The sequence below is a fragment of the Dromiciops gliroides genome, chromosome 3, assembly GCF_019393635.1.
Source record: "Dromiciops gliroides isolate mDroGli1 chromosome 3, mDroGli1.pri, whole genome shotgun sequence".
Lineage (NCBI taxonomy): Eukaryota > Metazoa > Chordata > Mammalia > Microbiotheria > Microbiotheriidae > Dromiciops > Dromiciops gliroides.
Genome location: NC_057863.1, coordinates 16555795 through 16571948, shown reverse-complemented (window position 1 = coordinate 16571948; position 16154 = coordinate 16555795). Strand labels below are relative to the sequence as shown.

The following is a 16154-nucleotide window of genomic DNA, read 5'->3' as shown; positions in this document are numbered from 1 at the left end:
TTAAAACAAGTCTGAGGTAGCACCTCCCACTTATCAGACTGGATATCAGAGAAAAAGAAAATGAAAAATGTGGGAAGTGATGTAAGGAAATTGAGACACTAATGCATTGTCAATGGAGTTGTGAACTGATTCAACCAATCTGGAGAGCAATTTGGAACTATGTCCAAAGGATTATAATACTGTGAATGAAAGAAATAAAAAAACAAAAAAGAAAAGCAACTATATGTAAAAAAATATTTATGGCATATCTTTTAGTGGAAAAGAATTAGAAATTGAGGGCGCACTATCAATTGAGAAATGGCTAACAAAACTGCAGTATATAATTGTAATGGAATACTATTGTACTATAAGAAACCATGAGCAGGATCCTCTCAGAAAAACCATGAAAGATTTACATGAACCGAAGTGAAGTGAGCAGAACCAGGAGAACATTATAAACAGTAACAGCAATATTGTATGATAATCAGCTGCAAATGATTTAGCTATTCTCAGCAATATAATCATCTGAGATAATTCCTAAGGATTTATAATTTTATAATGTAAAATGCTATCCATCTCCAAAGAAAGTACAAATCAAAGCACACTTTTTTTTGCTTTCTTTATTTTTCTTGGGGCTTTTCTGGTCTGTGTTTTCTTTCACAATGTGACTAATGTGGAAATATGTTTTGCATGATTGCACATGTTCAGCCTATGTCAGACTGCTGTGAGAGGGAAGAAGAAAATTTAGAATTCAAAGTTTCAAGAAAAATGTTGTAAATTGTTTTTATATCTAATTGGGGGAAAATAAAATATTAAATAAATTTTTTAAATGAATGGTTCCTTACCACTTCAAGGTATATTCTTATTTATCACTTCACCAATAATCATTTATTGGGAGAACATAGCTAGAACATCTATAATAGAAGACAAAAGACAAAAATTTAACTGCAGTTCAGCTACTTACCTACCTATGAGACCTTGTATAAGTCCCTGCTACCCACAAATGTGCAACTAGGTGGCATGCAAAGCAGACTATTCCCATTCAATGTATCAACCTACTGTGGGAAGCATCTAAAATTACCAGTCAAGTAACCAGCCAAGTTTAATGGGACAGAGCACGAAAAGTTTTTCTCTGAATACATTCAAATTCAAAATTATTAATTCATTCCATTTATCTTTTTGTGTGCTTAAAAATGCAACCTTGAAAAAATCTGCACATTTCTTCAAGAAATATATAACAAGATAACGCAATAATAAATTTAAAAACCTAAATACAATTATCAACTAGAATGTTCAAGGAAAAGAGTATTTTGATTAAATTAATTTTTTAAGTTAACTGAAGATTAATTAGAAAATGTTTTTGGTTTTAGCCTTTTGTTTCTTATCTCTCAAAAAAAGCTAAATGGGAAAAAAATCCATTAATTACAGATTACAAGTAATTAAGATTTTACTATATGTAAAAATTTAGCCTTCTTAGATTAAAGTCAGGTAATTGTTATATAATACTTTAAAGACCTCTTTTAGCTTCTTTTCAATATGTCTGGGGCTCAGGTTTCAGTAGATGCCCTGTCCCCATCTGATCATTCCCAGGACAATCTGAGTTGCTGCCTCTGTTGAATGTTCATTTTATTCTCTTAGCACAACTTGGCCCATTCAACCTTCCATTAAGTGCTGAGAAAAGGGTGGGAGCAACCCACTGGGAAGCGCACAGTGCAAGGAGAGCAGAGCCTGTCAGGGAGGAGGCTTGGCCAGAGCTCACTCAGTCACTGGGTTCTGTTAAGTTAAGCAGCGGGCACTGGCTTTTTCTTTAGACTTTTGAGTTTGCCAAATATAAAAAACAATCATGGTTGCTTTGCATTCACATTATGACATTCTGAATACTTGCTTTCTATTAAAAATCAACGCTTCTTCAAAACTGACTTTCTATAGTTTTGTGCCAGGCATTTCTATTACATCTGAGAAGACAGTTCTTTTAAAGAGAAGAATGTCCTTTGAAACATACAGTTTCAGATCAATAGAAAGCCATGATTTGAAATAAATAAACTCACCTTAAAATTAGAAGGATATTTATACCGAAAAGTAAAATACAGGCAGCTACATGACACTACAGTGCACAGAGTACTGGGCCTAGAGTCAGGAAGACCTGAGTTCAAATCCTACATCTCTTAGTAGCTGTGTGACCCTGTGCAAGTCATATAACCTCACTTTCCTCATCTGTAAAGTGGAAATAACAAGAGCATCTTCCTCCCAGGGTTGTTGTAAGGATCCATTGAGACAACACTTACAAAGTGCTGGGCACATAGTAGGCATGATATCAATGTCAGCCATTGCTCTGATTCTTATTCATTATACAGCTGTACATCTGGGTGCTATTAGATAGAAAGGAACAACGTAGAGAGACAAAATGTAGGTCTAGGCTCTTCTTTTTGTCCCAAACCTGCTGAACGTGTGACATACTTTTGTTGTACTTGTCTCAGGTCTGAAGGAAGCCAGTGTTCCTGAAAATACTTTCATACAGGGGGCAGCTAGATGGCACAGTGGATGGAGTACCAGCCCTGGATTCAGGAGGACCTGAGTTCAGGTCGGGTCTCAGACACTTAACACTTACTGGCTGTGTGACCCTGAGCAAGTCACTTAACCCCAATTGCCTCAGAAAAAAAAGAAAGAAAGAAAGAAAAGAAAAAAAAAGAAAATACTTTCATACATTACTCAAGCTGAGAAATGACTGAGGAATTTCTCTTGAAAGAAAGGAAAAAACTTAGCTTACAAGTTAAAGCAGGAGTGAAACTTGCAAGTTTTCACAAAGATGATAAACTTTTGAGTCCATTTTTACAAGCGATACTATTAGATTCTATAAATCACCACCATTCTGCTGAGAGTGAGACAGTCCAAGAGGGATCATGTGCTGAAAAATGCAATAACTCCATACAGCTTGTGGCTTTCTGAAGGCGCTTTCCCACTACATGGTGAGCTGCCTCATCTTAAAAAATGAACTCCCTGGATTTAGGAGGACCTGAGTTCAAATCCGGCCTCGGACACTTAACACTTACTAGCTGTGTGACCCTAGGCAAGTCCCTTAACCCCAATTGCCTCACACACACACACACACACACACACACACACACACACACACACACACACACCGCCAAAAATGAGCTGACATCCTCATCCTGAATTCAAAATCACTTCTCAGACCCTACTAGTTAGAACTCAGACTCCAGAAAGCAGCAGCAGGACTTTCTTGGCCCACTTAGTTAGTGAGTGGCATCCACACCAGTGGATGCACACCTAGCCCAGAGGTGCCAGACCTGAAGTGAAGCCCACAACACTGCCAAGGGCACCTGAATTACACTGAAATGTACCTGGGAAATATATTTTTAACTTATTTTTTGATCATAAAAGTATTTCATTATTTTCTAGTTACATGTAGAAACAGTTTTCAACATTTCTTTTTATAAGATTTCTAGTTTCAATTTTTTCTCCCTCCCTCCCATCCCTCCCCCCTCCCCAAGACAGAAAGTAATCTGGTATAGGTTATATATGTACCATCACATTAAACATTTCTGCATTAGTCATGTTATAAGAGAAGAATCAGAGCAAAAGAAAAAAACCTCAAGAAAGAAAAACAAAAGCAGAAATAGTATGGTTCGATCTGCATCTAGATGCCACAGTTCTTTTTTTCTGGTGCATTTTCCATCATGAGTCCCTTGGCACTATCTTGTACCATTGTATTGCTGAGAAGAGTCAAGTCTATCACAGCTGATCATCACACAATGCTGCTGTTACTATGTACAATGTTCTCCTGGTTCTGCTCATCTCACTCAGCATCAGTTCATGTAAGGTTTCTCTGAAATCCACCTGCTCATTGTTTCTCACAGCACAATTTCATTGCATTCATATACCGCAACTTGTTCAGCCATTCCCCAATTGATGGGCAGCCCCTCAATTTCCAATTCTTTGCCACCACAATAAGAGCAGCTATAAATATTTTTGTACATGTGGGTCCTTTTCCCTTTTTTATGATCTCTTTGGGTTACAGACCTAATAGGGGTACCACTGGGTCAAAGGGTATGAACAGTCCCATAGCCCTTTAGGGATAGTTCCAAACTGCTCTCCAGAATGGTTGGATCAGTTCACAGCTCCACCAACAATGCATTAGTGTTCCAATTTTTCTGGGAAATATTTATTTAAATTATGAAAAATACATTAAAGCAGCAACAAGATTGTGTTTCTAAGTTAATCTATGGCCTGCATAGATCCTTATGCATACTTTCCCGATGCCCATTTCTACTGGGGTTTGACACCATTCCTCCAGATTGTATCACTCAACTAAAGCTTTCCTCCCTTCCCTTTCAGGGTGGTCTGCTGATTAAGAGGTTTTATGATCGTGTAACTATCATAAGCTTATAAAAATATGAACTTTCTTACCCTAGCAATAACCTATGTGTTATTCCTATTAAAGCTGAAAAGCCAATATTTGCTTAACATATCCTCAATGCTGTTAAGGCAGCAGCATGATGCAGTATTTTTTTCAAGTCCATTGCAGCACTAACTGCATTAAGTTCTCCCTTCTACCACTCGCTACATGAGGGCCACCACAATAAGGACCTCAAAGCCCACCGGAGCCAGTCACTTTTCAAAATCATGAAATTGTCAGAGAAGATCCACATCAAGTTCTTATTTAAAAAAAAAAATCAAACCACTTTCCCCCAGAGAAGTTAGTTGCCTGATTTTAAAAAGCTCTCTAAGGGAGGAAAGTATATTTTTTCAAATAGGCTTTAAGAAATTAAGGATTTCTAGATGTTCTAAAATATTTATAGCAGCTCTCCTTGTGATGGCGAAGAATTGGAAATTGAGGGAATGCCCATCAATTGGAGAATGGCTGAACAACTTGCGGTATATGAATGTAATGGAATACTATTGTGCTATAAGAAATGATGAGCAGGAAGATTTCAGAAAAACCTGTAAAGACTTAAGTGCACTGATGCTGAGTGAAATGTGCAGAACCGAGAGAACACTGTACCTAACAGCAACACCGTGTGATTATCAACTGTGACAGACTTCTCAGCTGGATCTTCTCAGCAGTGCAATGACCCAAGACAATTCCAAAGAACTCATGATGGAAAATGTTCTCCACGTCCAGAAAAAAGAACTGTGATTCTGAATGCAGATTGAACCATACTGTTTTCTACTTTTTGGTAGTTGTTTTTCTCTCATTTTGAGGTCTTTCCCTTTTCTTCTGATTCTTCTTTCACAACATGACTAATGCAGAAATGTGTTTAATGTGATTGTGCATATATGACCTATATCAGATTGTTTTATGTCTTGGGGAGGGGGAAGGGAGGGTGGGAAGGGTGGGAGAAAAATTCGGAACTAAAAATCTTATTGAGTGGGATATAGTGGACTTGAGTCAGCTCAGACTCTGAGGCTGGGGTCTGGAAAGTACCCCCAACACCCAGTTCCTGTTATTGCTAGACCAGTCTGACCATATTTCATCCCGTTGCTAAAACACACCTCTCCCACCCCCCACACCCCCTTGTTCTTTGGCCAAACAGGGTGTTGTAGCAATCTCCCTGAGAGACACATGTTTTGTGTCTTATTGAACATGGTATATGTACCCCAGACCCCTCCTCCTTGCTGTCTCCTGTTAGTGTAACCCCACACTGGTACCACCCCTCCCTTCTTGCATTCCAAAGCCCCCTAGCTCCTGGTACCAGCCCTTTCTCTTCAGTGGTTTCGAAAACACCTTCCCCCTCCTCATACGGGTGGGATCCTTTCATAACCACCTGCCCTTTCCCCCTCCCCTTCCCCCAGACCTAACTAAACATGTCTCCCATACCCTGATCACAAGCTCAACACAAGTACCAGGTTGGGACAGGATTGGATGTTAGATAGCAAGCTTACCTGGTACACAAAGGGAATGCCCCCTCAAACTTCTATAAAAACCCACCTCAGGAGGTTATTGGGCTGGCTCCTTATTCCTTGACTGGGGTCGCCCATTCTCATGAGAATGAAATAAATCTGTCTCTGCCTGACTCGGAGGTCTCCTCGAATTATTTAAGTAAACAGGAAATAGTCCCATACACTTATGAAGGCAGATGTTGAAAACTATTTTTACCTGTAACTGGGAAATTTAATAAAATATTTTTATGATTTAAAAAAAAAGAAACTAAGAATTTTTTCAATGTGTCCAGGTCCAGCGTTTAACTGCTATGAAGAAAAGGTCTCAGACTAAGGAGATATATACATAGAGAGACAAATATATTAAAAAAAAAAGAGAGAGAGAGTCCTGTTGGGAATTCAAGTTCTTATTAATTTTTCATTTACCCACTTATACAGTAGTTTTCATTATACAAACTACCTGAAAGGATAAAACTGCATTTCTTTAAAATTATTCTGTAGCAACAGACTTGCAACCCCAATCCAAATGAATGAGTTATTGTACTAGGAAGCAAGAAGTAAAAATACAACAAAATCAGTCTAGCTTTCAGGCTATTTCATTTGAATCATAAGAGCGTGGGCCTAAAACTTTATGGCAATTGTGATGATTAAAATAATTGTGAGAGAAACAAGTTTGGGGCAAGCTTGTTATCAATTTATCAATCTCCTAGGGATGAACAAAAGGGCTCCCTAGCCTCTCCTGGTCCAAAGAGTCTAAGTGGTCACTTTTTCAGGTTTTTATCGCTTTTGATAGGAGGTCGATCATTATACACCAACCAAATCTAGTTGGTTCACGTAATTAAATTTACAGATCAAAAGAACTGAGCTTCCTTTAGATTAGGGACAATATCTCTATACATGGTAAGCAATCCAAAGAAATCAGCCCCTACCCAGATTCAGCCAGCAAGCTTGCCTCTATCTGGGAGTGGTCTTGAGGGGGAAGCAAGTCTGGCTGACAGCATTTAATAAACACAAAGGGGGAATCCAAAGTTTCCCATGCTATTGGTCACTAATAATTCTTTTCTCACAGAAGCCTATCAGAAAGCACATATCCAAATAATCCATCAACAATCCCCCACTCTGTGGACAGCCAGCGGAATTACCAAAACCCAAGGGTTTACATTCTACCCAAAGTAACAAGCTCTACTAGGATAAGTGCTTGTGCCTCCCAAGTGCTTTACAAAGTAAATACTGGGGAAAATGAGACAGAATGGCATTCCTCATGGCTACAGAAGGTTTTGCCTTGGGCAAAGAAAAAGGCCAGCTCACCTTGGGAGACAGGGATGAAGGGGAGACTTCAGCAGAGGCTTAGGAATGAGATGAAATGAAGAAATGAAGAGGGAGCTCATAGTGAGCTGGCCTCATTTTTCTCCCCTATAAACCATGAAGGTTCTCCAAGGAGAGGGTGAGAACAGGGAGCCATAGCAGGTTTTTGGAAGGATGGAAACGTTTGGCAAAAGCACTGGGATAAGGTGGATAAGGACTGCCTTGCCACAGTGAGGGCCCAGCTGAGGTCATGGAACAAATTTCTAGAGGACCCAATCAACATGGTTCAGTGACTTTTCTCCAGCTTCATTCAGCAGCACTTGTGTAGGGTGGGAGTGATCCAAGGCTGAGATTTAGCAGGGCGAGATCAGCAATATAAGTAAGAAGGGACCCCAGAGGACAATATAAGACTGAACTGGTTCACCAAAAAGTCATGATGGAGAAGGGATAGAATGTACCTAGTGCAAGGGTGACCCAGGGAAGAAGGTTTGGGGTTGCAAGGCAGAGGGAGAGATAGGATGCCAACTGGCTCATGAACATGGAAGCAGTGCATTTGAGGGTGATGGATGAAGGGTGGGTATGACCATCGTTGTACGAAGCTGAGATGGAGTAGAGGAAGAGATCATGGGAAATGATTTCGTTGAACTGTGAAATTAGTGTTTAAGGGAGTATTATTATATCCATTATAAGGTCAAGAACTCTGGAAGACAAAAAGACTGTGAAGCAGGCACTAAACTCATTAAGAAAGAAGAGGAGTGTCTTGGAGGTTGGCAGACAACAGAGATTCAGGTATGGGTGCCAAGATTTTGAATTCATTTCTCTAACCTTCAAAACTGAGACCGTATATGCATAAAGAGAAATCTTCCATGGCTTTTGGAGACTTCACTTCCCAAGAGATGACACAGAGCATTTTAAATGCTATAGAGTTTAAAATAGGTAGGAAATGCTAACAATTAGGAAATAGAGAGTAAGGCAGTTCAACACCACTAGCCTGATTTTTAAAAACAAAAATAAAGCTCAAACAAACCTGGGTTAAACTTCTTGGTGCCATTTTAAGGAGCTCAGTGCCACAACATACATTCAGATATAAAAACAAATGAAGTTGACCAGAACTACATATGGTAGAATTGTCTGCAACCAAGGGGATGAACCCTGGAGGCTGATTCTGCAGGGGGTTCAGAATAGACACTAAGTGTTGCCAAGTGTAAGTGACTGGTTCACTGTCATTACATTCAAATAATCTCACCGTTCTGAATTTTAATCAAATTAGATTTCATTAAATATCATGCTTGAAGAACAGAGTATTTCATTTGACTGGGAACTGGCAAAGAGCATGAAGGTAGGGACGGATTTTGCCTTTCTTGGTATTGCTGGCCAGCATGGTACACAGGAGGCATTTAATAAGTGCCTCTTGGACTTGATCATGGCTCCCATTTTTAGAGTACTTTCTTTACAAAGGTCTTTCCTCACAGTACCCAAGGTAGGAAAGGTGAGAATTACTATTCTCATTTTTTACAGATAAGGAAACTAAGAACCAGAAGTCAAATGACTTTTCCACAGAGAAGGGTAGTGAGATCAGAGCTGAGAGCCAAGAAGCCCTCTTCCCAGTCTGTCAGAACCAAACTGACCAAGCTTTTCTTGTGGAGAAAAGGGAGGAAGAGGGAGATTCAGAAGGCCCATGGGGAGGTAGTCTACAGTGCCTTCAAGTCATTCATCATGATTCACATCAAGGGATCGTTCTAACAATTTACTCCTTACACCATTAGAGGGCGGGAAGATTTCATCGTGGTTTCCCACAACTCTTTGTTATGAATTACTTTGTATTTTATTAAGTAGGACCCTCAAAAGTCTTCAATACCTAAAAGGAAACATTTGTCCTTTGGAAGAAAAAGAGAGGGAGAGGGAGGGGTGGAGGGAGGGGGGAAAGGGGGGGAGAGAGGAAGAGAGAATGCTTCTTCAGTAAGAAGTTTGTCTTTGTCATTCAATAATACCCTCTTACCTGGAGAATTTTCAGTTTCCAAACATAAGGCAACTGAAAAACCAACAGCAGCATATTCCTTGTGTCTTTTCAACAGGTGCTGGATTCAATAAATCTTTATTACATACCTACTCCCAAGCATCACACCAGCTGGGAATCTTTGAAAACGAAGTCTAAGGCAAGACTAAAGCAGCAAATCTTTGGGACATGACTTGGAATCTCAGCACAATCCTACCTCCATCGTGGGCAACTCACTTTGGGCACCTAAGGGGCAGCGCAATAAACAGAACTGTGGGCTTAGTCAAGAACCAAGCTCAAATACAGCCTCGGATGCTTACCAGCTGTGTGACCCTGGGTCATACTAACCTCTGTCTGCCTGAGTTTCCTCAAATGAGGGTCACAATAGCACCTACCTCCCAGGGCTGTTGTGAGGCTCAGATGAGCCAATACTCTGCAATCAGCAGAGTGCTTGGAACATAGCAGGCACGAAATAAATACTGCTTAACCTCCAAATGGCAGTTTTCTCTCTATAAAGATGTATTTGATAATATTTAGACTTCCTACCTCTGACATACACGTGACTACATGGATTATGTCACCAGAATAAGAGTTTGTATGTGTTACACTTTCTGGTACTGGGCAGAATGTAAAGTTTCTATTACTTGCAGAAGTTTTTTTCCCCCACCAGACCTGTGATAGTATAGACAGAAGCCCCTGGTGAAGAACTTCCACACTGAGGCATTAGTGGAGTATGTCTTAGAGGCCCTCCGTGAACCTACCTCTTCCTAACTCACAGGTCACACTGGCCTTTCATTTTGAGATTAAGCAGCTCAAAACTCTTACAGGCCATCACTCACCTATAAGCTCTCTATTCAAGGAATACTTAATTTAAATATCTAATTTTAAAAGGCCCTTGGACTACACACACACACACACACACACACACACACACACACACACACACACACACGCAATTCATCAGTGCATATTTCTAAAGCCTTTCATCCCCAAAGCTACAAGAATCTTTACACTACATACCAAAATGCTAGCAGAAGTAAGTCATCTCCAGAAGGCCCGCACAATGGCCTAACTGTCTGTTTACCCAAACTAAGTAAGAAATCCAGGCCACTTAACTCCTGGCCTTTCTACTAAAACAACCATTTTGTGGAAATTACAAAGAACAAAGTTGCATGGTAATTCAAAGGAAGACCTGACAGAAATGTCACTGAATTACAGTAGCCCCTTAAGAGCATTCACTACTTGCATGTGACTGGGAGAAAGTACAGGGGCCTACAACAGAGACTTGCCTGAGCTCCCACCATCTCAGAACCTCTCTGGCTTGAAAGGGCCCCACCACTCCCCTTCATCTAAATGGTGGAGGCCTCACCTCTGTGGTGAGAGACCCAGGACTCAGTTTCCTCCTCTGTATGAACTACATGGCACTGTCGTTTCTGTCAGTACCTGGAACACAAGTGTTTTATCTTGGTTTAATCTGAGACTGGAAATTCCCGTCTTGCCCACAGAGAAAAACCACCACCAACTCATGTCAGTCCATCACACTGTAAACCGATGGAGAAGCCTTCACCTGCCGTTTCTGACTGGGGTTTTAGGCAGCCTGGGGGCCCCCCACTCCGGCAGGGGGTTCATCACACTAGTTCCTGGGCTTAGTGGCCACCCCACTCTAGCACTGCTGAGCTCCAGCGATCCACCAGCCTCAGCCTCCCCAGAAGAAAGGATTACTTACTTAGTACTGTGCCACCACCCCCAACGGACCAGCACAGAGTAAACACGGAAGTGTTGTATTTATAGTGCTAGTTTATTGAAATGAACAGAAAAAGGTGAACTTCTAAAACATGTTTTCACATCTCTGAAAGCTCTATGGAATCTATTCAATAAATAATGACTAAAAACCCACTATGGGTCATTTTACTAAACAATTCACCACCAACTTCCTTTTAAATAATTTTTTAAATAGGCATTTTAAATATGAGTTAAGTGAGAACCAACTTTAGGAGCACAAAGGTAAAATGAGTTAGTAATGATAGTTCATTTTTGGGGGTGGGGGGCAATGGCGGGACACGTGTTCCCATTCTGACATCTAAGACTTATTTAGTAATAAGCATCAGAGAACTAGTCCCAAAGAAGTTCACGTCCTATCCGGCAGTAAAGCCAGGCTTTAATACTATGTATGATGTAACAAAGGAGAGAATATAGAGAGAAATGAACAATTCCACTGAGACACAACTATTTCAAAATGATTGAATTGGGGTCTCCAGTGTTTAAAACTCATTTCCCTTACTCAGCAGATAGGAAAGAGTGAACAGAGCAGCATTTGGAGGGAGGAGGGCTCTGCTGGAATCCCCCCTAAATTAGGATTTCCTAGCTGTATGATCAGCACATTAATCACACAGTGGACCGAGCATAAGTCAGAGGACTTGGGTTCAAATTCTGCCTCCTGACACTAACTACATGATTCTAGAAGTCACTATACCTCTGAGCTTTGACTTCCTCATTTGTAAAATGAAAGGGCTGAACTAGATGACCACTAAAATTCCTTCCCACTGTAAATCTATAGGCCCTAATCATTTAAGCTCTCAGATTCCCAGTTGGTTTATCTGTAAAAATTAAGGCAAAGGGGCAGCTAAGTGGCGCAGTGGATAGAGCAATGGTCCTGGATTCAGGAGGACCTGAATTCAAATCCAGCCTCAGACACTTGACACTTACTAGCTGTGTGACCCTGGGCAAGTCACTTAACCCCAATTGCCTCACAAAAAAAAAAAAAAAAGTAAGGCAAAACTGGGGGCAGCTAGGTGGCGCAGTGGATAAAGCACCAGCCCTGGATTCAGGAGGACCTGAGCTCAAATCCAGCCTCAGACACTGGACACTTACCAGCTTTGTGACCTTGGACAAGTCACTTAACCCTCAATGCCCTACCCCCCAAAAAAAATTTAGGGCAAAACTGCCTGTACTGCTCACTTCTAACACTTTGCAAACCTTCCAAGGCACATCAATAATAACTGTAAGCCATGCACACCTCAACCTGATCAAGCCTTGTCCCTGCCACCCTCAGACCCCATGAATCTCCAGAGGGAGCCCCTAAGAAGCAGGAACATCCCAAAACAGGAAGGAAAAACGCTACAAGCGTTTGCATTGAGGGGGAGTTTTAGAAGTTAGATTAAACCAATAATATCATTCTGCTGTTGGAGGGAAGGGGGTGAACCTGATGCTTGGAGCAAAAAGATCCATCTTTAAGTATAGATGCACCTAAAATTCTTACTGAAATGACTTGGAATATAAATTGGACATTAAAGTTTTTCTTTAAACCTATGGAAATAATGTTTTGTTTAAGATTTTCAAAGCAAGTTATGTACATTTTCTGAACTCACCCTAGAGGCAGGACTTCTGTTTGAATGCTGCCCCTAAAGCTGTGGGTGGTAACTTAACTTTCCAGGGCCCCAGATTACAATTCTGTAAAATAATGAAAGGTTTGGCCTCTATGACCTCAGATCTATGATCCTATGTTGTAACCTTGGGAAGTATGTACCACACACTACCATGATCCCCACATTACAGATGAGCAAACTGAGGTCAAAGAAGTGATGACTGGCCAAGCTTATCGGACAGCAAAGACACAAGGTGGGACTGGACCCCACATCTTTTCCGATGACTGAGCAGACATTTATTTTCCATTTTCCAGGTTAGTGAGAGAGCAGACATATCTAAGCTTCACGGTGCTACCTACCCAGTCCCCCACACTGCTTTGCCTTCTCAAATATTTTTTCAGTATACGAATTAAATTTCCTTTCTCGTTAAGTGCCTGGTGGGCTATGACTGTGTGAGAAGCCTTGGCACCGGGAGTGGCAGAACTGGAGGCTGGAGCCGCTTTTCAAAGCAGTTTCAAGGGTGAAGGGAGGGATCCTCTTGGCCAAGAAGCCCAGACTGGACACAACACTAACTCTCAGGCTAGGGTTCAAATTCTGGCCCACGGAGGAGAAAACGCAGGAAAGAAGGAAAGGCCCTGCTTCGGAGAGGAAGGGGCCGGGGTGCCCACAACGCACAGAAAGCTCGAGGGCAAAGGGGGCCAAGGGGAAGGAGAGTCCGCCCCTGGGGTGTGGGGGAATCCGATGACAGGGGTAACCCGATCTCGGGGAGAAGAGGGGGAGGGTGCGATCCCTCGGGGGAGGAATCGAGGGAGGACAAATGATCTGATCCCACGGGGTGGGGGAGAGGATGTGATACCACGGAGAGCAAGTAAACCCCAGAAAGCGGGGGTGGGAGTGGAGGGAATGTGATGGGGGAAGGAGGACCCGATCCCACGGTGAGCAGGTGATAGCCCTGGAGGATGTGGGATCTGATGGAGGGGCTGGGGAGGGGGGGGGGGGGGGAGGCTGATCCTTTCTGCACTCTAGGCGTATCGTATCAAGTAGGGAAGTTTTGTGGCCCCCTCTCCTCTCCTCTCCCCCGATGGGTCCGGGTTCCGGCCCCCACCCACGTGCCCAGGCCAAAGCTGGGCAGACACGTGGGGCCGCGGGTAGGGCGGCGCTCCGCACGTGGGCCGGGACGAGCCGCTGGGGCCCTTCATCCCCCGACCGGTCGGACAAAGCGGACCAAGGGGGAAGGGGGCCCCGGCGGCAGCCTTGCCCCCTCCCCCTAGTCTGTCCGCCCCGTGCCCCCCGCCGCGCGCTCGCTCCCGGGCACCCGCGGGCACCGAGTGCTGCCCCCGCGGGCCCAGGGCGCGCGCGCCAGGCACGACCCTCCCCACACACGTCCAGACATACACACACGCACACTCACACACTCTCACACACACGCGCGCACACTCGCGCCCCAACAAAGCGGCGGCGGCGGGAAGTGCGGCAGGCCCCGACCGGGGACTCTCCCGGTGCGGCTGCCCGAGAAGCCCGGGCCGGGGCCGCACGCCCCGGGCGGCCGCGGCTCCACTGACTGACCTTGGAGTCTCCGTTGCACAGAGCCATGAGTGCGGGCTCGGGCGCGGGCGGCAGAGGCGGCGGGGGGCGGGCGGCGGCGGCGCTCCGTCCGCGTCTCTCTGGGCCCTGGCGGGAGGGGGCGGGCTGGAGGAAGAGGAGGGGGAGGGGCAAGGGGAGGGGAAGGAGGAGTGGGGGCGGGGCGGAGCTTCCTGCACGCAGCCGCCGCCTCCCGGGGCCGCCGCTGGGAGGAGCCCGAGCTCGGCCCGGGGCCGCCTCCCCCCCCCATGTTCTGGCCCCCTGATACTGAGGGGAGACCTTTCCTGAGCCCCAAATTGGGCATGCGGGACCCCAAGGCTCCTGCGAAAGAGCCGGGGGTGGGGGTTCGGTGGGGGAGGGGGTCGACCACCTGCTGCTAACGGACACATGTTCTAAATCCTCACCCTAGGGAAGGACATCTCCTCGGAGCTTGGGAAGCCCGGTTCGGACGCGGGAGCCTGCCCACGCGGACAATGACTGCGGGTTATTCGTTTTCGTGATCCTGGGGCTCTCAAAGCTCACCGCCCCCCCCATGCCTTCCCTCGAAAATGACCTTCCAGTCCCACCGTATACAGTCTCTATAATCTCGTCTATTCGTTTTCTCTTGTGTGGGCTCCTCCATTAAAATGCGAGCTTCTTGAGGGCAGGGGCTGCTTTTCTTTGTATCTACCCGGCTCAGCCTCGTTTTCAGCCCGTGGTACAGGCTTTCTAATCACTCGCTGACTAGCTGACATAGCCCCTTGTTTTGCAACTCTAATTAAGGACAGCTATTTGACATTTCCGGTGCATTTTTAGATGTATTACCTCGTTTTAGACATGCAATTATACGACAGACCCCACAGTCACATGCTGCTTCCGTATTAGAGGTAAGATTTAAAGCAAAGTCCTCCTGACCTGGAAGGTTCCTTCCAATTCTAAGTAAGACCCCAGAATCCAGCGCCCTTTCATGAGACATCTCAATGCAAGGCTGTTGTTCACTTGTGCCCAACTCTTCCGTGACCCCCTTGGGGGTTTTCTTCACAAAGATACTGGAGTGGTTTGCCATGTCCTTCTCTGGCTCGTTTGACAGATGAGGAAACTGAGGCCAACAGGGTAAAGTGACTTGCCCAGGGTCACACAGCTAGACCATCAGAAGTTACATTTGAACTCAGGCCTTCCTGACTCCAGGCCCAGCTCAATGCAAGGACATGATGTAATCTTATAAAGAAGTATCTGTTTGTGTCCTAACCCTAGAAGTATAATACATTTTGAGGATGGGAACCCCATCTTATCTAAACTCTTAATTACCCAAGCACCAAGCAGAGTACTATACACATAACAGGTCCCCAATGAAATCTTGATTTGAATCTGCATAGAGATAAATGCTTCTAGCCCCCAAAAACGTCTGAACTTTTTAAAAAATGTAGCTAAGGAACAAATGCTGCAATAACTGAAGAAATTGGAAAGATCACTCTGAGAATAAGAATGGCTGCAGTTAAGCAAAGATGAATCAGCATGAATATAGAGTTTGAAGATCGAGTTTCTGTCAAGTGTAAATATAAAATAATTTTTGAGACTACTGCAAGCAAAAAGTAAAACATTAATTTTAAAAATCGATAAAAAAATATGTGTATGGTGTGGAAAAAACCCACAATTTTGTGCGTCTCTACAATCCAATTGATGCTAGAAGCAGGACTGGCCCTCTTTGAAAACAAAGTACAAACAACAGTTGGTGTCCTAGGGATGTCCTGGGTCCTCTTCTCCCTCTACTTGGTTATCTCTTCAGCTCCCAAGGATTTAATTACTGTCTCTATTGCTGGTGATTCTTAAATCCACCTATCCTGACCCCAACTTCTGTGGAAGGCAGTGCCATCCTCCCAGTCCCTCAGGCTCCCACCCTAGATATCGTCCTGGGTTGTTCACTCTTTCTCACCCTCCCCTCCCCCCCCCCACACCCACATCAATATCCAAGCTGTTGCCAAGGCTTGTCAATTTCACTTCTGGCAACACCTCTAGTTGCTTCCACTTCCTTAGCATCTCTGGTCAGG

The 16154-nt window shown here is 43.9% G+C and overlaps 1 protein-coding gene across 1 annotated transcript in view; it reads right to left on the bottom strand.

The window, feature by feature from the left end:
- The window catches only part of GMPS (guanine monophosphate synthase), a 75683-nt gene extending 61456 nt beyond the window's left edge, over positions 1 to 14227 (bottom strand). The window contains exon 1 of the mRNA XM_043994369.1: positions 14113 to 14227. Within this exon, the coding sequence (XP_043850304.1) occupies positions 14113 to 14139 (27 nt within the window). The 5' untranslated portion in view covers positions 14140 to 14227. The remainder of the gene's footprint in view (positions 1 to 14112) is intronic.
- Positions 14228 to 16154: the final 1927 nt, after the last annotated feature.